This window comes from Pimephales promelas, chromosome 7, assembly GCF_988280905.1.
Source record: "Pimephales promelas chromosome 7, fPimPro1.hap1.1, whole genome shotgun sequence".
In the NCBI taxonomy this organism is placed as follows: Eukaryota; Metazoa; Chordata; class Actinopteri; order Cypriniformes; family Leuciscidae; genus Pimephales; species Pimephales promelas.
Genome location: NC_142775.1, coordinates 18,240,475 through 18,263,154, shown reverse-complemented (window position 1 = coordinate 18,263,154; position 22,680 = coordinate 18,240,475). Strand labels below are relative to the sequence as shown.

Genomic DNA, 22,680 nt, shown 5'->3' with positions numbered 1-22,680 from the left:
TGAAGTCGACGAAGTCCTCTGGCATGACCCAGGCCAAAAACAAGAAGCACATTGATCAAATGTTTACTCCTTTCATTTGTGTCCCTTATTTCGTATATATCGTATACTGTAGTACAGTGCACTGCTGTAGACCGTACAATGAAAAAATATGATTTTTTTATATGAAATTCATTTCTCCCTGAGAGCTATATGTTTTGAACAATGTGTTTTAAATTGTTTGGTGTATTGTTTACTGACTGATTGATAGTGTATAGCATTTTAATCACTTTGTTTATGATTTGAGAGCAGTGTTTGAATTTGAACACAGGTAAAACTATTTTGAGAGCAGTGTTTGATTTTGAACACAGGTAAAACTGTTTTGAGGTGAAAGTTTCATTTTGCAAGAGGAATCAGAGGTTTTGTAAATAGTGCTTGAAGATAAGGTTTTGTGTTTAATGTTTTCAGAAAATGGAGCAATGTTTCAGAAATTGTGTTTTAGCAATTGAGAAAAACTGTAATAGGCTTGATCAGGTTATTTCCCAGTATAGTGAGGTAAAAATCCTAATCATTTTTGTATCGGAGTATTTCAAAATGTCAGCGGGGAATTTACATTATCCAGCGGACACACATTATCCTCTCAGGCCGTTACAGATGCAGCATTTTGACTGTATTTTTGCACAAGACGAAAACATGTTTAAAGGTCCCCTGACATTAAATTTTCCCTTTCTGAGGTTTTTTAACATTAATATGAGTTCCCCTAGCCTGTATATGGTCCTCCAGTGGCTAGAAATTTCAATTAGTGTAAACCCAGCTTTGGCTATCTTTGAGAAAATTAAGTTATTTTATTATTTTATGTTTCCTGGGTTGCCCTTATAATGTTATGTTTTTTTAGATAGTCATAAAAATAAAAAATAGTCATAATTTAGAAATAAAAGGCATTGTTCCTAGCCTGACTTTAGCCTTTGTTTTGAACGCAATGTTTGAAGGGGCACATGCTCTTCCTGGAACAACGCGACATGGCTACTAAACCCAAATATTTCACAATGTGTTGTTACAATTTGTTCTCTTTTATAGTGTTACGTAATACTGTATGACAGTCCCAATAGTCATTATTAGTCGTGCATTGCCTTTTGAGCAGCGCGCGCTAAAGATCACTCTTTAGCGTCAATGCTTAACCAAATACATCCAATATAAGATAAAGCAGATCGCCTATAGAAAGGCGTATACAAAATAAACTATTACAACTTACATTTGCACAAAACAAAAGGCTGCGAATGCACACGCCAACTTATTGTCATGATGAAGATGTAAAATAGTCCCAAACATAACCCTGGCACGCTCGCTTACATGTTTCACGGTTGAGCAGCACGTGCGCCTGAACACGCACGCACATGCTTAATCGATGATCGATAAGTTTTATTGATTAAATGTATTATCGGCAATTAATTGATCGTCGATTGACGTTGACATCCCTAGTTAACATAAGGTCACTTTGATCTACCGTTATACTGGCAGGATAACGTTAGAGTAACTTAGTGAGATGTAAGAACGCTATGTGTTTAATGATGTATACGTACTCAGTTTGTAATAACACAATAACCATTTGGCGTTGTTCATTATAAACGTGGGATTATGAATTATATTGAGAACATCACCTACATAGAAAACATGATGGCATAATGTACCCTGAGTGTAAACCTTAGCCGCATTCATCGTGAAGCGATTTGCAAAGATTAATATAACGTTTAATAAAACTTTACACTCACTTCTTCTGGAGGTGCAGCAGGGAAATGAATAGTTGGTACTGATTCTTTTTTCAGGAGCAGCTTCTTAACAAAACCAGCTTTATACTGACTCTTGTTTACAAAGCAGTCTGGTGAGAAATGATTCACAAATCGCGCAAACATGAAAGCATTGACGTTGCTCGTGGGGAATGTTCCCTTCGAAAACAAAACTCAGCCGCTGCGTCTTCAGCTTTTCGGATTTAGGAACATCAAAATGACTTCGTTATTACACCCAAGAACAGAACACCACAATCGATTAGACGCCATTCTGCTCCAGCGTATCAATAATGACAGACTATGATGACAGCTCGCTCAGTGCGGGTCTGTGTGGAAACACTGCGGTCAATCAACAATCGTGGGAGGGACGTCTGTTTTATTGACGTCACAAAAACAAATGGCTCAATTTGAGGTAAGGGAAAACATAGAAGGAGATGAAAATAAAACACTGGATAGTTTTTTTTTTATCATCATACTGTATGATGGTTTTGTACAGGCACTGTCAACACACATTTCAGTACAATCAACTTGAAAAAAAGTGCATGTATCATTATATGACATCTGATTTAAGTCACAAAGGATGTGCTTGTTTTTAGAGTGAAGTAGTGCAAAAGACTAAAAAGGTGTAGAGGAGGAGAAAGGCTCCCAGTGAAAGTGATTTAAAGAAAAACTGAAGCACTGACAAAAGAATATCCCAATGTAGAGCACATTGCTCCGGGATAGGAAGTGGCATTGTGTCGGTAATGAGCACAACAGAGCAGTTAGGAATATTTTTACTTCTGTGAGATGCTGATGGAAGAGTTGGCCAAAATACTTGTACCTTTTGTGTCCATGTCCAAAGAATAAGCAACAATAAACAACAAGGTGCAAATCCTCAATATGATCGAAAGATGGGAACATGAGCAGCAGGGACTGAGATCAACAGTAAAACCATATAAAGCAGTCTTGCTCAGAAAAAAAAGGAAGATATGGGAAGGAGAGGAGAAAAATTGTGATTTGTGAAAGATGAATGAGAAGAAGAGGGATATATTATAGAGGAATGATAATAGGACGGGGTTAGCCAAGCGAGAGCATGATTTGTTGGCAGAGGGGAGTGTCGCAGAGCTATTTGTCTCTGAATTTCTTGCATCCAGGCAGATTGCAAGCAGCACTCCATCCAATCAGTCTAATTATGCACCATGAAAATATGGTTCACAGAAGTAGTGAAATTCTTCACAGCTGAAGAGATTTTTACTGTCAGTGTGAATTAATAAAAAGTATTACTGCAATAATGTAAAAAGGTTGTAGTAAGAAAATAAAATGTTTTAATTACTGGAGCACCCAAGCAACCTTTAAGATCCACATGATTTGTTGCCTCTGCCATTTATCACAAAGGTGCACAAACTACAGATTTTTGTAATCCATTAGTTGGTGGGTTGTCAGAACAATTTGATGATAAAATTAAGTGCCTTTTTTTCTATAAAGTATTTAGTTATGGATGCAGTTCTCTCTCCATTTCATCTAACGCAGTTCATGATTATTATTATTTTTTTTTTTAATAGAATAGAAAAGAAAGTGTTAGTGTTACTGCACTTGATGTTACTGGATCAAGTGCTGCCGAAAAAGATGCGTCTTCAGCTGTTTCTTGAAAGTGGCTACCGACTCTGCAAGATCTGGTTGAGTTGGGCTATCATTCCACCAGCAGGCAACAGTCATGGTAAAGAAAAAATAATTTTAGTATTAAAAGCCTATTAATACAGGACTAAAACACTATCCAGCTTTCCCCTACCTGAAAAGCACTGTTTATTTTATTTTTATCTTTGCTCTATTAATACTTAACACCCGATCTACTTGTTAGATCAGAAGAATGACATCTACGCTAGTCTTTCTATTTATTCCGGGGTTTACTGGAATCAGCCGGATCCGGGCCGTAACCACATCAGATGGTGGACCTGCACGTAGACACGGCCACAACGCATCCCTGAAGTGTCAGCAGAGATTGTGTCAAATTAGACTCTCCCCTGTGAAGGCCTCTATATCTCTATATTATATGACCTATAATGCTGCCTGAATCATAGTCATACACTGTTCGAACGTTGGAGTTTTGGTTCCTTGCCACTGTTGCCTTTTTCCCCTTTGTCGCCTTGTTTCACCTTTAATACCATTGCCTTTTGGCTTGCTTTGTTGGGGACAATTAATTTAATATTGACTAATAATAATATTGATCTGTCTGCATTGGCACCATTATATGAGAACTGAACTGAGCTGGGCGATGACATCATGGTTTTCTCCAGAGTGGCTAAATTAACTAAATTAATAACTTTTTTAGAACAAAAATAAAACATCAATGAAGCTTCTACTTAAACTGGAATGTGATGCTATTTTTTTCTGGAAACAAATTGTTGCATTATTTCCCTGTTATCTATGTAAAGCAGCAATGAAATCTGTATTGTAAAAAGCGCTATATAAATAAATGTGACTTGTCACTTGTTGTACTTATTTGTGCTGTAGTTTGATAATCGGTTCTTATTTTTTCTTTATTTTCATTTGACAGTTGTATTTTGTTTTTCTCCCTGTACATAGCAGATACTGAATTGTACTGAAACCATGACCACCCATTGGAGGCAGTCAGTAATGTGATTTTATTGAAGCTAAAACAAAACAATCTTCAAACACAAGAGATCAACTCTGATATCAAGAGTGAATTGTACATTTTGTGGAAGCTATGAAAACCAACAATATGAAGATTTGTACATTACACAACAGTGTGAGGTACAAGAGTGGAACAACAGTTCGCACAATGAATGCAAAATTCAACAGGCGAAAATAGAAAACGTCACAGAAATTAAATCACATAAATGTTCATCCTATATCTGTTAGGGAATAGCATGCAATCAATGTTAATCTAGACCACTATACAGCACATTTATGGTTCAACATTTATAATATTACTGTATTTAAAAATTATTAATTTAAATGTTTATTTTCCCATAATTCACTGCTCATATTTGCTTGGGTTAACATCCTGCAAACCAGGCAAAACAACCCAAAAATAACATGATTGTGTAACAAAACTCCCAGAGTGATCAAATAAGTCATACAGATGTGCTGACAGAGAGATATAGATTTTAAATCGTCCTTCAAAACAAACAAAAAAAAAGTTTTGGGACTAGGGATTTTTTTTCTAAATAGTACAACAGTTGGATGCAAGTAACAAGTATTCAAAAATACGCATAACTTTATATCAGTTCAAACATCCTTTATCTGACTTTCAGAGAAGTTCAGAGAAGCATTCCCTACCAGACTGAATATTTCATGAAATTTTCATTCACTGAAGTCACATTCTTCATTGTCAGATAGAGCTGTTTATCATCACAAGGCATCAGTTCTTCACAATTATCATGAAGTCTGATCAGGCTATCCTTGAAGATAGGACACAGGAAAGGAAAAAAAAACTAATTCACTGCAATACAGCCTTGAACTACAAACTTTATAGTTGAGTCATCTATTTTGAAGCTATTTCAGGAAATTCAATGCTCAATATTTGAAACACTTTTAGGCACCCAATCAAACCAAAGAAACTTGCTTTAAACATAGACCACTGTACATTAACACTGTGGTGGCAAACTGCACAACCTGTTTTTATGGGGCAAAAAAAAAGTAATACGAATGTGCATTGTCTGTATCATCTGGTGTTTAATAGCCTATGAAATAACTATGATCAGTTCAAGTGCTAGCAAAGTGTGCTTACACCACGCAAAATTGATAGAGATGGATGGGGCTGGGGTACAGACCAAACGCACATCATGTGATCAAGAAACACTTGGGAGGGGCAGGCATGACGAAAATGGAATATAGAGACTGTGACTACGTTTACATGCAGCCAATAACCTGTTCAAAACCGTGATATTACAACCCGATCTCACGACCAAGTCGTACGAATTCGACGAATGATTAAAAAGTGGCTAATTCGTAACAATTCATACGACCTCACTCGTACGAATTAATACGATTTTGCTAAATCGTACATATTTTGCGAATTGGCCAATTCGTATGAACTCGTACAAATGACCTACCCCTTACCCCGCCCCTAAATCTAACCATCACGTGGGTTTAGACAAATCGTACGAATTAGTACGAGTGAGGTCGTACGAATTAGTACGAATTAGCCACTTTTTAATCATGCGTCGAATTCGTACGAATTGGTCGTGAGATAGTGTTGGATATTAGCATGTAAACACTGGCAAAAACCCGAATATGCTCATATCCCGGATTTTAAAAACCGGGATATTATACCTGGGGTACCCTTTTCTAACCCGAATTTTTGGTCATGTAAACGCGTATCGGCATATTCCCATAGTGATTTGTGTTCTGCGTATGTTCTATTTGCAAGAAATCTTGGTTTTTGAGTGGAGAAACTTCTCGGCGCATACAAAAATCTGTGTGCAGTATACCGGAATTAAACATGGCGAGACCAGGCGAGACGCGGCACAGCATACTTTTGGAGCAAGGTCAGTAACGTTACCACCATCAAAGCGCAAACAAAGGCGATCGCTATCTGCCCCAAACTATTCATTATCCGCATGCTGATGTTGTTGTTGTTGTCTTTGGATACAGATGGGAGAGAGAAAAGTCTCCTCCATATTGATAGTCACTAATGTACATAAGAAAATGGCATTCTAAGTATATGCCAGTGTCTGAAAGCTTTTATTCAAGCTATATGAATACCATAACTGTGAGAAAGGCATGACCTCTTAAAGCTAGTGATTTTACCATGCTATTTTAGCATGAGAGTCATATAAGGGGGGATCTCTCTCGCGAGGGAAGAAAGCGAGGAAAGGAAACGAGGATGCAAAAATATGAATCGAGTTGCACCCCTGGAATGATGTGCGTTATCGTACTTCTGTGGCGGGGCATATTTGGAGTGTCTGCGTGAAAGCGCCCTCTCGTGTTCGGATGAAGCAGCATTTACTACCCATCAGCCGCACTGCACTGACAAGCTGCGCATAATAATCGCAGCCTTTGCCAAATCGTGTGCGGTTTCATTGCCCCCTACCCTGGGGTAAATATGCAAAAAATATGCCGATTTAAGTATGTAAAAGCTGATAGAACACTGATGAAAATGTTGCTTCAGAACAATTTATTATTCTTGGAACAGCTTCAAGTGGATGCTTTTATAAAAAACACTAGATTAAAAAATACAACATATCACAATAAACAATTCTGCCAAGTATGCAAACCCTGCAATATTTTCTGTCCTTTATAATTGTAATAAGAAATGTTTCTTGAGCACCAAATCAGCATAATTTGACTGATTTCTGATCATGTGACACTGAAGACTTGAGTAATAAATGCTGAAAAATCTTCTGTGTCCTCAGAGAAATCAATGTACTGATACTGTCTTTACTGCATTTATGATCAAATAAATGCTATCTTGGTTAGAATAAGCTCATTTCAAAAACCATTTTATAAACATTACATTGTTATATTGGTAACTTCCTCTGGCCTGTGGCTGGCCAAAGGGCACAATCATTGTGCTTTCTTTAATCATAGTCCACAAAGCAGTTGTAACTTGTAATATGATTCACACACAGGGCAAAGACCACTACACTTTCACTTTCCATATAATGTGAGAGCATCAAGTGTTACCCTCTTAAAGAACAGTTCTCATTATAGATGCCCTGCAGTGACACGTTTCATATTGGTTCGTCATTGTGCAATACCTGATCAAAGCAAGCACCACTTCAGGTCAGGGACTACCGGTACTGTATGCACTTCGCCTCTGACTCACCGCTGCACTAAAAATAGTGCTGAGTGGTTACCTAGGAAATATAATTTAAGCCAGCCATTTTTGAGCTGCAGACCAATAAGGCCACTGTGTGTCTTGGCAATGCAGCAGGAAATGACTTCTGTTCAAAAGGCCCACCATGAAAGAGGGAAAGGGAAAAAAGGAAAAGACGAAAACATCTGAAAATGGTAGCGTCTACCTCAGCAAAACAATCCAATGAGCCTACAACCAAAACAGGCCCAGAAAGAGACTGGAGATTATTACAATCAAATAAAGGGATGTGAAGGCCAAGTTCAGCATGGGGCAAAAAATAAATACAAGAAAATGTTTTGAGCACAGGCACACAATTACAAGAGCTGTACACTCACCTAAAGGATTTTTAGGAACACCTGTTAAATTTTTCAAACACATGGCAGTTGCTTCAATGCATTTAGGGGTGTTGTCCTGGTCGAGACAATCTCCTGAACTCCAAACCGAATGTCAGAATGGGAAAGAAAGGTGATTTTGAGCATAGCATGATTGTTGGTGCCAGATGGGCCGGTCTGAGTATTTCACAATATGCTCAGTTACTGGGATTTTCACGCACAACCATTGTCCCATTGAACATGACCCAATAGATCATCTTTGAGATGTGGTGGAACGGGAGCTTCGTGCCCTGGATGTGCATCCCACAAATCTCCATCAACTGCAAGATGCTATCCTATCAATATGGACCTACATTTCAAAAGAATGCTTTCAGCACCTTTTTGAATCAATGCCACGTAGAATTAAGGCAATTCTGAAGGCAAAAGGGGGTCAAACACAGTATTAGGTGAAATAGTTACTGTGCAAACTATGTCTGAAGACATTTATAACATCAGTGGCTACATGTATGCTCATGAACAATGCAATTAGGCTAAGTTAAGAGTTCTGGAAACAGGTTATTATAATGTTATTGCGTTTATGCTCATAATTAATCTAGAAGTGTACAATGTTATGGTTTTCCATCATGAATGATTAAAATGTCTTTGAAGAGAAATTATGTTTCTACGGTGCAGTTCTGGCAAGGCGCACACATCCCAAAATACTGTATGCCACGTATATTTACATCAGATTTAGCAGTGCAGCGGTAAGGTTAGAGGCACATTGCAGTTCTTCACCATCACTAAAGTTTATCGTTTGAATGCGCTTTGCTAGTTAACTTTTTATTTGCACACTGTTCTGACATATGCTTTTTTAAAAGCATAGACGCGAAGTGCGCGGAAACTAACAGTCTGTCACACAGCACCTGATCCTGAACTGAGTTCTCTTTCACATCCTATTGTACTTAACCCTTTGATGCACAACATGGGTCTAAATAGACCCGACAGAGTTTTCATTTTCTATATCTTTGCAAGAAATTAATTTCATCACTCAGTATTCCAGGTATTCCTCAATTAACTTGTTTTTGATCATCACAAATCCTTATTTTTATTTTTCATTTCTTACTTTTTGAATAAAAATAGTTTTTGTATAGCAACCCTTCTAATGCGCAACATGGGTCTAAAAAGACCCGTATTCATTTTCTATGGTATTTCAGGGATGGCTGAGTGTTTTCTTTGCTGAATCTTTAAAATATATGTATTTTATCATTTCTTATTCCAGATATTCATTAAATAACTTGTTTTTCATTTCCACAAATCATTGGGTTTATGTTTCCTTTCTTACTTTATAAACAAACACAGTTTTTGTATTTCTACATCAATTTTACATACATGGGTCTAAAAAGACCCATATTCATTTCCTATGGTATTTCAGTGATGGCTGAGTGTTTTCTTTGCTGAATCTTTAAAATGTATGTATTTTATAATTTCTTATTCCAGATATTCATTAAATATCTTGTTTTTGATTTCCACAAAGCATTGGGTTTATGTTCCCTTTCTTACTTTATAAACAAACACAGTTTTTGTATTTCTACATCAATTTTACATACATGGGTCTAAAAAGACCCGTATTCATTTCCTATGGTATTTCAGTGATGGCTAAGTGTTTCTTTGATGAATCTTTAAAATATATGTTTTTTTATCATTTCTTTTTCCAGGTATTCATTAAATATCTTGTTTTTGATTTCCACAACTCATTATGTTTATGTTTCCTTATAAACAAACACAGTTTTTGTATTTATACATCAATTTTACATACATGGGTCTAAAATGACCCAAATTCATTTGCTATGTTATTTCAGTGATGGCTGAGTGTTTCTTTGCTGAATCTTTAATTTAAAATATGTTTTTTTTAATCATTTCTTATTCCAGGTATTCATTAAATATCTTGTTTTTAATTTCCACAAATCATTATGTTAGGTTTTTTTAATTTATTTCTACATCAATTTTACATACATGGGTCAAATTTTTTTATTAATCTTATTTTATTTTAACCACAGACATTTTTTTTTAATATATATTGTAAAAGATAACAACATAATATCTCAATATTAGGCTATGGTTACCTTGACCTTGTAATCCTAGTGAGAAATCCTAGTGAGAAGGAGAAACATGTCCAATACTATTAGCTAGCTAGCTGTTGACATATTCTAGCTAGCTAATGTTAACTACACAAAAAAGATTGTTTTTTTTAAAGCTTATTTACATTTAGTAGGCCTAACAGTTCATAATCATTCATATGCTGAAATGATTATACTGAAATCATTCTATGATTGAAATGATGCCCAGCTGCCAAAGACAGAAAAGTCAGCAACTGGTGTTCCCAGAGCACCAGGCCTGTGTGCAAGGAGCACAAACGTGTAGTTGTCATTTGTGAGGCATGTAAGCACTAAGATGGCAATTTGAGATGCCGCTGTACCAGTGTGATTTTATTTTTTTTGTTGTTTTTTTTCTTTTATTTGATCACATTCACCACAATTCAATACAGTTACACTACACCACAGTTCAATTTCAGTGTTATCAGTTATCAGTTATCTGTGATATGTGAATGTTATGCGAGACAAAGTGGCAAATAAACATTTCAAGTGTTAAATATGTTGTTAAAATTACTTCTAAGATTATCAATTTAACAAAATGTTGTCTTTATTCTTTTGTTTTATTATGCTTGATAAGTACATTTGATATAGTAACACAAATTTTTGGTAATTGAAAACAATATTTTTTTAATATTTATAAATCATGAAATTTATAGATAATGGAATATTAAATGCTTAAATAAATTGATCTCAAAAGATAAAAAGAAAAAAGTCCAGCCATGCATTAAATAACATAGGACATGAATACGGGTCTTTTTAGACCCATGTATGTAAAATTGATGTAGAAATACAAAAACTGTGTTTGTTTATAAAGTAAGAAAGCAAACATAAACACAATGATTTGTGGAAATCAAAAACAAGATATTTAATGAAGACCTGGAATAACAAATGATAAAATACATATAGTTTAAAGATTCAGCAAAGAAAACACTCAGCCATCACTGAAATACCATAGGAAATGAATATGGGTCTTTTTAGACCCATGTTGCGCATTAGAAGGGGTATCCATAGCTTGCGCATCAAAGGGTTAAACTGTCAAATACACACAAGGTAGGGGTGGCCAACAATACCGGTGGGCACGATTTACCTTAAAGGGATACTCCACTTTTTTGGGAAATAGGCTCATTTTACCACTCCACCAGAGTTACACAGTTGGGTTTTACCGTTTTCGAATGTATTCAGTCGATTTTTTTTTATATTTAGAAGAATATCAGTAACCAGAGTTTCTGGTCTCATTGACTTCCATAGTATATTTTTTTTCCTACTATGGAAGTCAATGAGACCAGAAATTGTCTGGTTCCTGATATTCTTCAAAGAAATTTGTCAACCAATAGAGAGCACGAAAGCTTATAGTTTGCATGCATTTTAAACATTGCGGTTTAAAAACAAGTGCTCTGTGAAATGGTCTGTCATGCCATGCAAAATTGTAATCTGCTTATTTTGAATATTGGCAATATTCAGCCAATCTGCCAGTGCCAATATGTTCAAACTGCAAGGCTACAACTTGGGGAACTTAGTTCCCCCCTTAGGTTATTCTTTATTTTTTTATCTTAATTTATCTTACATTTAAATGTTTGCTCGCTCAGTGTATTTATATTTTTAAAATGGGGTAATTTTGTTGCTCAAGTGTTTACACAGAACGAAGCTTGATTTAACTATTTGAAGTAAATAAATAGAAATAGCACAAATAAGTACAATAGAATAAAGATGCAAATAAAATAAAAAGAAAAGTTTTTTTAGATAACACTAGTATTCATGTACAGAATAGAAATTATACAGAAACTGAATAAAGTAGCTTAATTAAACACCGCGTTTACGAGGATACTCACCAAGGTCGGAATTTTGACATACTTTTGTGTGTTTTTGACTGTTAAAACGCCCTAATTTAAAGTTAAAAGGCAACAAGTTGTGTAACTCGCGAGCGGTTAGTGATGTGGCTTTACTGTGCACGTACGCAGAGAAATCCATCTCCCAGAGATATGATAGTTTAAAATCACTAGACTGTTTAAACTGGTAAGACTTAAAGACGTGCAAATGATAAACTTTCACTGGCCTGACTGTACAAACCGTAAGAATCTAGTATCACCGCCTGATGCGCTTGACGCTTGCCTTGTAACCCATTTTGATAGACAGAGAGAGAAGACGCTTTCACACTTTCTCGCAAAAAGTTTTCAAATGATGACAGATTTGATTTTATAATCTGTGTGCATAATTTACTCACACATGCTAAAGTGAATAAATGTTTATTGGAATTTCCCACATTAAAAAAGCGAGACGTCAGGGAATTATTAAAATTGCGTGCAAAACCCGCAATGCGGAAGCACATTGTGTCTCTACCAATTGTCAAGGCATTGTCTAGCCTTCACAGGAAGTGAGAAGTTATTAGCACGTCTGCTGCCCAGTGCCCATCTATCAACACAAAGGGCACTTTTTTTACACAGGTGGTGTTTTTAAAGTCCATGAACAGTGAGAAAGCATTCAAACAGCATCTGCTTCTGGCTTTAATAAGGTAGCTGAGTTAGTGACCTGAAAAGGACTGTCAGTGTCATTTGGCTCTATGCAGCATCTCTTTAATGGTTGTCTTCTCAGTGGGCAGAGAACATTAAGGCTTAGAACATGACGTTCTAGATATAAGGTCTCAACCCTGCTGGCATCAGAATAGTTTAGAGACACAGGAGAATTTATTACAAACAACTTCGATTTAATTCTTGAATCCCAAAAATCTATTATCTATTTATTCATTCTATGCGGTTTTTAGTTGATGTGTGAACAAAACTGAACATTATTTGTAAAGCGCCTCACTGCCTGCCATGCAATAATCGCAATAAGCTTTGTGCTTTGTTACTTTATAGGTCTCATATAAGTTTCAACAGATCGCTGTTATAGGAAAGAGGAGGCAGGAACCGGCGAACGTTTCACAACTTTAAATAAAATGAATAAAACTAAATAAATACAAAACGAAAGTAAAGGCAGCAGTCCCTCACAGACACTGCTGCCAAATATAATAAAACAGAAAAAACATACAGTAAATCCAGGCCTGGCCTCTCTCGATCTTCACTGTCGTCACTCCTCCTTTTGTGCTTCCGCTCCTCCGTGAGAGAGATCCAAAACGTTGTACAGGTGTTGCTCATCAATAGGGATGCGCGGTATACAGGGACTGCAAAAATACTGGTATATAATATATTTCAAACAGTACAATATCATAATTTTGTTAAATTCGGTATTTGATGCGCTGCTGTTTCAAAGTTCTCCACTAGGCGGCAGTGCGCTACCGAAACTGACGTGGGTCAGTTTGGAAAAACCAAGGGGGTAATCCATCTACCGGAAGTTGAAGCCTCGCGGGAGCTGACATCTTGTAGCAGAACTTCACTTGCGTTAGCATTCCCATTGACTCCCATTCATTTTGAGGTCACTTTGACAGCGAATAACTTTACATCTGAGGCGTTTGAAGACCCCATTTGTCCTTTATTTATTTCTAAAGAAACACGACAATGTATAAATAGCTCCATTACCTTGTAGCTTATGTTATGGCCCCGTAGAAGCAGTTTTAGTGAAAGTAGGCTAACGATTGTGTCATACCCACACGACTCTCTGTGGCACAGGAGAGAGATTACCGTATGGACAGGAGGAGAAGCTCACGCGCAATCGGGAAAACGTGGAGACAAAATGACAAAATAATCAGAATACCTAGCAAAAGTGTCTCCTTCTCCTCGCTCATGGACAGCTCCTATTCACACTCTCCGCCTCTGCAAGTTTCGGAAGGGAATGATTCAGATTTCCCATGCCACAGCACTAGAAGACAGACGGGTTGCTCTCGTCACATCTACGCACTACGTAGTCAAGCTTTTTTTGCTTTTTTTTTTTTTTGACGTAGTCAAGCAGTTTGAGTCTGCGCGTCAGGGACGGAAGTGCTAAAAAATAAAAAAATAAAAAAATAAAAAAAATCGCCAAAAACGGGCTTCAATCGTCTCAACGGAGTTCCAATGAGATGGCTCTGTCCATTTCTTTTACTGTCTATGGGAAAAACCAAACGCACTGATGATGGCAGAAAGAGGCAACCGAGCATGAGTGATCACATAAATCAATAGAAATAAAATCAAAAACATGAAAAAGTGCTGGATGAAGGAGCATGATGAAATGCAGAGGAAACTTTCTCAGTTCATGTTCAATTTTCACAGGATCCTAATAAAATTAAAGGCAAGTAATATTTGGCACAACGAGTGACACTGCCTTCAAACTAACAACCTGCTGTCCGCTTACACCTCAGCACAGATTGCCAAAACTCAACTCATAACAGCACAAAGCGGAGGAAAGTCACAACACTGTCAAACTTAATTACATTCCCCATCTTTTGCTTAAAGCTAGATGCTCAAGCACGGTGATCCTGCCGTCTCATCTAGGTCAGTGTGTCAGTCAGCCTCGAATCAAAGGCAGTGACACGCACTATTACTAACCTCATTACCAACCCCTCACACACTCATCAAAAACACTATTTAAAAACATGATAAGCATGCTGTTATTGAACGTTAACATGTCTTGAGGCGAGGGGTTGAGGTGAAGTGTAGTGGGTGCTTGCCTTTACTAACAACATTTTTCTGCAGGTGGGGATAAATGAAGGTCAGTCACTGCTAGAACATGGTGCTTTCACAACAGGACCCAGAATCCTGGGGGTTTTAAACGGCTGGAGGAAGGCCTGATTTGTGCACACTGGTGACTAACCTGCAGGAGGCCAAGAGTTATCTACGGCTCTCTGTGGACAAAAGAGGGTTGTTTGATCAGGTTTCTGGAGCCCAAATATGTTATATTACATGGGTGTATGAAAACATTCCCAATCTCAATAACACTTGAATGTTCGGATTTAAGATTTTAAACATTGTGTTTTGCTAGACTGCACTGTCAGGTTTAACAGAGCTGAATTTGCTATGCAGCAAATTGTGGACTGAAACTCTTGTTCGGGCTGCTGGCTGACGGTTTCATGCATCAGCAAAGCTCAATCACTAGATCACTCTGGCTGAGACTACTATAGCATTAGTGCCTAAACAACACAATCACTCTAGACTTAAAGCCCTTGGAAGAAGCATACTGTATATGACAATATAAGAGCCAAATTCAGCTCCATCATTCACAGTTCAGCCAAAATCCGGCTCTGGGCTTTGGCATAGGCCTACTACTACACTGTTAGACCTTACCAGGTTTTTTACAGTAAAATACTGACAACACTGTTGCCAGTTATTTACTGTAAAAATGCACTAAAACTCAAATTAACTAAAAAATACAACTTATTAGTTTTAGTGCATTTTTACAGTAAATTACTGGCAACACTGTTTTACTGTAAAAAAACCTGGTAAGGTCTAACAGTGTAGTGCCCATGCCTAATAGTTTGCAAAGCCATCCGCCATGGCTGTGTGAGACTCAAACAATGGGCTATATGCACGCATAAGTTCCGCATTTGACGTAAGGATGCTCGTCCATTTCCGGTTGTGTAGATTAAAGCGGAGGAAAACCGGAGAAAACGGGATTATGGCAGAGTCTTCAATATTTACTGTCCTCCCGTCTTTGAAACGAAACGTACATACGTTTAGATGTAATTTTATATATAGTTATATTTATTTAATATAATTTTAAAAAGAAGCATAAACACAACGAGGGGTGTCTGTTTTATCTGTTTTTGTGACTAACGTTTCATTAGTATAACCATGGAGTATAAAATTCAATATAAATTCTCGGTATTGCATTGGACTCTATGATCGGCGGAAGTTATCGAGCATCCCTAATCCTTCACCGGAAATAACGCCGTGCATAGAGCCCATTAATAGATTAACATTTTTTTTTATTCAACAAAACATCTGTCCTAAACATGAGAGTGCTAAAAACAAGTGTTTTGCTTTTTTCAATTATAACCCATTATTAATAGTAACTCGGAGGACAGCGTGCTTTAAGTGTTTTACAAACAGACTGAGAGACCAGACACAATGTAACAGTGAATTATGACACTGCGGGGTGGCTTGGTCAGCTATTCTGACCCTTTGTCCTATGCTATATTAGCATTCTGGGCCATTTATAATAACAGACATACACACAGCACACACTCCCACATGTCTTATTGAGCTCACAGAATGTGGCCTAGGGAGAGAAGCAGTGTATCTGTTTAATGGACAGCATCCTCTTTACCTCCAAACACAACCGTGAGGCCTCAGGGTGGGCACAGAACAGCGACAAGCCACACAGACAGACAAAAAGGATTTCCTTTAATTTGTCTATGATGAAACAAAATAAAGGGCCTGTAAATATTCTAAAAAATATTGTGTTATAAAAAAACAAGGGAGAGGTAAACGTAAACAACATCTTCATGTATCTACTACACATATGTAATAGTGGAATCAGACCATCAACAGTTTCCATCTTTTGCATTGGCTGAAAATTTTGACCCCCACATTTATATAATGTTCCCCTAAACATAGTTTGTAAAGTAAAAATCCACCACTGCGCACATGCTAACTATATGTTGTTTTGTTATTATGAGACAGCTACATGTACCGAACTGCTTCTAATTACAAACTGAGTGCATGGTGAGAGCTCTAATTACATGGTATTAGAAATTTACATCCACTATTGTCTTTACATTGAAACTCAGGCAAACACTTGCACAACAGTGACAGCTGGAGAAAATCCTGGTTATATAACATAATGAGAGATCTCACAATAAGTAAATGTTCCATCCAGTACAACTATGTATCTGTCGGGATTTGGGAAGCAACGAAACACACGAGACAAGAGTAATGAACTTCAGCCATGACTCATTCACTTCCATTCTCATACACCTAGACTGGTGCAGGTGTGATTTAAAGAGCACCTATCATGGATTTTTGAAAAAGACTGTTCATGTAGTGTGGAATATAGCTCTAAGGGAATGAAAACATCCTGCAAAGATTTATATCTGAAAGTGCACCGTATATAAAGTTATTGTCTTTCAAAAGTGAGAGGCGACTCTGAGTCTATGAAATGAATTGTTTTTGAAACGAGTCATTAGCTGTTACATCGTGACGTAGAAAGGTTATTGGCCGCTCCCAACAACTGCGCATGCAGACTTGAAGTGATGTCTAGAACACATTGAAATACTTCAGCTGAATCGCATCATGTCGAGAAGACGCTGTGTTCTACATTGCAAAGACAGTTCAGCCACTTGTTTTCATTGCCCAGGGACGAGGATGTGAAGAATCAGTGGTCAGAGTTCATATTTTCAACCCACAACAGTATAGCCCGAAACTTGTGTTCTCATCATTTTAATGACAAATCATTTAAAATTCAAAAACATAAATTCATTTAAATGTGGATTCGCAAGCCGGTTGTTCCTGAAGGAGGGCTCAGTATCCAGTGTATATGGATCAGGTTCGTCCTCCTCCGAATCACAATCTGTAAGTATTATTAATAATGTTTGCTGTTATGTTTTCTGTAGCATGCACAATATAGTTATATTGTGTTGTGTGTGTTGTGTACACTCCGCGCAGCTTCTAAGCGGGGTAAAGTTAGTTTTGTTTTTGATATTCACCAGACATTCATTGAAAAATGGCAATTACCTCCTAAACGACTTAGCCAAATATGACTTCGCTCTATAAGTACTGTCCCTCAAAAGCCGCCCCAATGTGAGTTTCGCCGGGAAAGCTCGCTCTTGACGGAGACGCGAGTAAGGGACCGTGTGGAAAGTGCACTTTTTCTGACACGTTTGTTCAAACACTATATACATGTTTCAACACTTGACAAGCTATAATCCTGGTTATGGGCGTTTCGTTGCCGACAATCTCTGCCTACGGTTTACCAATAACAACTGACTGGGTCATTTGACCAATCGCCACAGATTCGAGTCACTCAAATGAAGTGTTTGGGAAAATGAATTGAACGAATCATTTGGGAGTCGTTGAGCAAATCAGTTAAAAATAAATGCATTTTATAAGACAAATAAAGTGTTTTTTATCCTTGCATGCACGTTAAACTGTTTTGGGAACTCCTAAAACAAAGATAGAAACATTTCAAATGCTATGATAGGGGCTCTTTAAATAGGTAGGCCACATTACAGAAACAAGTAAGCATTTAAGCACCACTGAACGCTGATTGAGAATAAAGTTGTAGGTTTTTTTGGGGGGGGGGGGGGGGGTTTTGGGACTAAAATGTATTTTCGATGCTTCAAAACATTCTAACTAACCCACTGGTCTCACATAGACTACTTTGGTGGTCTTTATTTCCTTTCTGGACAAGGACAGTATACCGTGTTCAATGGAGAAACAGAAAGCTCTTGGGCTAAATCTAAAATATCTTAAACTGTTACGAAGATGAAAAGAGGTCTTCCGAGCTTGGAACGACATGAGGGCGAGTCATTAATGACATAATTTCCAATGGGAAAACCTATAGGGTCAGAAGAACACAACACTTATCAAAAATAGTAGTCAACAATACAATTCTTCTCATGAACACAACAAACTGCAATCTGAAAATAGTAAGGTAAACTGTGTTTCAGTTTAATATGAAAGGCTCCAAGCCTGCTGATACATGTTAGGTCTGTGGCCCTTCATCACAGCAAAAAGTCACCAAACTCGTAATGTGGCTTAACAAAGATTTAAATCAGAAACAACTTTAATCTCGTATTACTTCAAGCCTGGCTACAACTGTACTACTCTTGTTATGATTGGCATGTACCTTAAATGTGGTTCAATGAAGTGCCATTAAAAATATTGTTACCTATAAGAAAGTGTTTCTAATCATTAAAGATATCTGGTTTTATTAATAAATTGCACCAAGTAATTGTGACCTTTTAAATGGTAAAAAACCTAAATCACAATAATTAGGCTAAATATGTTACATAAAATATTACACAAAATAGTAGAAATAAAATAAAATCGATTCAGCATAATATTAATCAAAAACAAATATAATTCAGATCACATCGTTCATAAAAAAAGAAGTATCGTCCATCTATGTAGGAGAAAATCTCAGGGCATTCAGGGAAACAATTATGTCCATTTTTAGGCCTTTATGACCTTACATTTAAATCAAACTGAACTAATAGCCAGAGCTCAAATGACATCGAACACTGACCACTCAATGTAAAAGACATGCAGTGACCATTAACAATGACCAACAACATAACTAACATGACTGCAAGCACACACTTAATAATTTTTTTAACCCAGGTGACACATTGACCTCCCAGACAAAATAAATGAGTCGGTTTATTTATCATGGTCCCTCGCAGAAATCATCACTATTTGATCAATGTAAAAACGTGTGTCTTGCGCTCTAACGTTAGTTGTGAATAGCATCTACCTGCATGAATGCTCAAAGTACAGACTTCTCTCATCTCTCACACACGCCACTCCCATTCCTCTTGCTTCAGACATGCAGTTTTGAAGAGTTACGACTGAATGTAATTGTCATGTGTTCAACAGCAGCACTGCACCACAAGTCTAAAATGCAGTGACATCTATGACACTCGACACTAAATGCAAAAGACGCAGCTCGAGTTACAGATGGACATCTGCCCGTGTGTCATTATCAAAGTAATCAAACCGTGACACTCACTTGCCAATGACCTCGCACAGCTCGTAAACATCTTCAAAGAGCACGTCGTCGTCAGCCATGGTCCAACAAGACCGGGGAATTTACACTCCCCTCCAAAAAAATCCGTCCAAACGGTAAATATCGGAGGATTACAGCGTAGAGACTTCAGAGTAGCTAGAATACGCGGCGAAAGGGAACACTGACAGCCGACGCTGACGCTCTCCAAATTCCGATGAACAAAAACAATGATTGATTCCTGTCTGTTTTGGAGAGAAAAATATCCGTTGGTGGTTCGATTGACAGTAGTGAGCGCCCGGTCCGATTGATTCACTCTGCCCCACCTTCTCCTCCCTCTCTCCCGGCCCCCTTAATCCCGCCACTCGAGGCTGGGGTAATTCAAGCGTTAAAAACAACTCCACAATAGTCGCTGTTGAAGTCACAGAGCCAAGTGAGTTAAGTCGTCTAAACGCTAAACTAACTAATTCGACTCTGTCGATCCAAAATAAGAAGAAGCGCGCACTGTTTCTGGGATACAAATATTGGTTGTTATTAAAGTACGCAGTTCAACTGATTCTCTACTCATTCTACCCACGCGCAGGGCTTCTGTGAAACGCGCGAGGCTTTTCCCCCTTGCTCGCTGACGCTGGCTGCCGTTGCTCTAGTTCCCACTCATAACTCCAGCAGCTCTGCTGCTCCCAGCTTCCAGAAAACCCAAACTCCTCCCACTCAAGGTTATGAAACTGGATTGCCTCACGCCATAATGGCTCCGCCAGGACTTTTGTCTACCGGAATTGCTGCTTAACCCAGCACGGCGGTCTGAGCCAAAATGACGACCCGGCGTCTCAGAGTTTGTCTGTCAAACTGACAGTTTCTTAAACAAATTAAGCAGCTTTTGGAAACCTACAGTCAGTGGGGTAGACTACAATGAGTAAACAACAAAAAAACACATAAGGAAACGGTGACAAACTTAAAAAGTTTGTTTGTCAACAAAAATGTGAAAATGTTTACAAAATTGAAACACACTTGCGGCTTTATTTTCAAACACAATACAAAGTCTTGTTTTCCTGCAAAATTTATAAATACTGAAGAGGAAAAAAAAACAAAGAAAAATTGGTTAAAGCACAGTTGAAAGCTGGTCATTGTCAGCTATGAGCCTATAATGAAACTAAATGAGGACAACTCCAAAATAAATTATAAAATGTTTCATCTTGTAGACCAGAATGTATCAATGTCCCAATTATATATGTTCACAAGATAATAATTACATGGGTAACATTTATATGAGTTTAATCGAAAAAAAAATGATTTTGTTTGTGATTAAATATTTATGAGGGACTTTAGCTTTTGGAAACCTCTCATTCACTACCCTGGAAATACGTCAATATAGTCAATTTACATTATGTTAATGTATTAACGAAAATATCTGAGAAGTGATTTAAAGAGTGAAGAAATCTATATCTCAATTTTCAATTCAAAGTACTTTTGTAAATACAATATTGCCAAAGCATTGATGCACACAATAAAAGCAGTCACTGAATGTTACATTTAGATTCAGTATAGGTCGTCTCACCTGCCTCAATGTACTAACAAGGTCCCAATTAAATGATTGTACATTGTACAGGATGTGATGGGTTTTCAGTAAGAGATAATTGTGCACTAAATTAAGTTTTTTTTAAGGTTATTAACTTTTAAGGTTATTAACTTATTAGACTTACAATCACATTTAAATTAATAGTAAAATGTAATAAATCCTTTATTCAAAAAAGTGAATAATCCTTACATATTTTAATTGAATAACTGAAATTATTCAATTAAAATATGTAAGGATTATTCAATTCGATTTGATGGAATTTTACTCAAATTGAAATATGTAAATCTTAAAAAAGAGATCTGTAAAAAAAGGGGGGGGGGCATAAGAAATTTAGTGTAGAATCTAATTTAGTGTAATTTAATCTAAATGTAGTGTAGTCTAATAATTGGTAAAGCATGCACATATTTGCCGGTACACATCCAAATAGCTTCAGCAGTAATTGAAGGATCTAAATTGGAAATCCTATTGTAATATAATCCAAATCGAATCTTATATTTGGTTTCCTTATCTTCCCTTTGGAGTTAAGGCTGCAGTCAGAATACCTTTGTTCATGTCTTTCTTGGATATTAATTGGACCTGGTTCACTCTTGACCAACTGAGCTTACTCTTTTCTTTTCTCTATAACTTCTTCATTAGTTTTTTCTAATGGATGTCTTGTGAAATCTCAATGATCGCTGTTGTTTTCAACAACAGTCATGTAATATTAATCACACTTTTTTTTAATTGCACCTATGCATCAGTTGTTCCTGAATTAAGTACCAGTCTTTTAAGGTGCAAGTGTGCACTGCAAACCGTTATCACCGTAACGATCTGGAACTATAAAAAGCTTTTACGTGCTTGTTTATAACTTGTAATTTCAACATGTAAACTGGCCGCTGTAACACCTGACCAATGCAGATTTAACCCTCTGGGGCCTGAGGTGTTTTCTGGGTCCTGGAGGTGTTCTGACATGCTCTGACATTTGAGCTTTTTCCTGTTACTTGTGACATTTTCATGGCTAAAGTATTATAACACTGTATTCAGCACAAACTCTGCTACAATAATATGTCAGCAACACGTATGTAAAATTTTGTAGTTTTGAGATAATGACGTTTATCGTCATTATCGGTGTGATCGACTTGAAGCAGCACTGTACAGAGTACCGACGATTGGTGTATGACATCACAGTACTGATTCGAAAGCATACAGCATAACTCAAGACTTTTGTTGCATTCACGCAATGTTGTAAAGGCCCCATATACTTGTGACATCATTTCGAAAAAAATCAAGCCAAAATGAACTTTCTTTTGGAATTTGTTTTCAGAGTTGAAAACAGTTTGCCAAAGCGAACTTCGAAAAGTTCAATTTGGCTGGTAAACACCTTTGTACTACCATTGGTCCATAGATGTAATAATTGGGGGTGCACCTGGAACTCCGGAAGTTTTTTTCTGCTTTACTTTACTTAACATTATTTTCATCTGTTGACTCCACGGAGGTCAAACATGAAACTGAAAAGCCGCTTTATAGTATAAAA

General features: G+C 37.2%; 1 protein-coding gene across 19 annotated transcripts in view; it reads right to left on the bottom strand.

Moving 5' to 3' along the window:
- Window positions 1-20,248, bottom strand: part of caska (calcium/calmodulin dependent serine protein kinase a) — a 174,708-nt gene extending 154,460 nt beyond the window's left edge. For 10 of the 19 annotated variants that reach the window (XM_089133166.1, XM_089133167.1, XM_039678105.2 and 7 more), the window contains exon 1: window positions 19,598-20,247. In XM_089133166.1, coding sequence (XP_088989292.1) covers window positions 19,598-19,656 — 59 coding nt within the window. In that variant the 5' untranslated portion in view covers window positions 19,657-20,247. Of the gene's footprint in view, window positions 1-19,597 lie in introns of all 19 variants that reach the window. The other 9 variants (XM_039678090.2, XM_039678093.2, XM_089133162.1 and 6 more) reach the window with 1 other exon arrangement.
- Window positions 20,249-22,680: the final 2,432 nt, after the last annotated feature.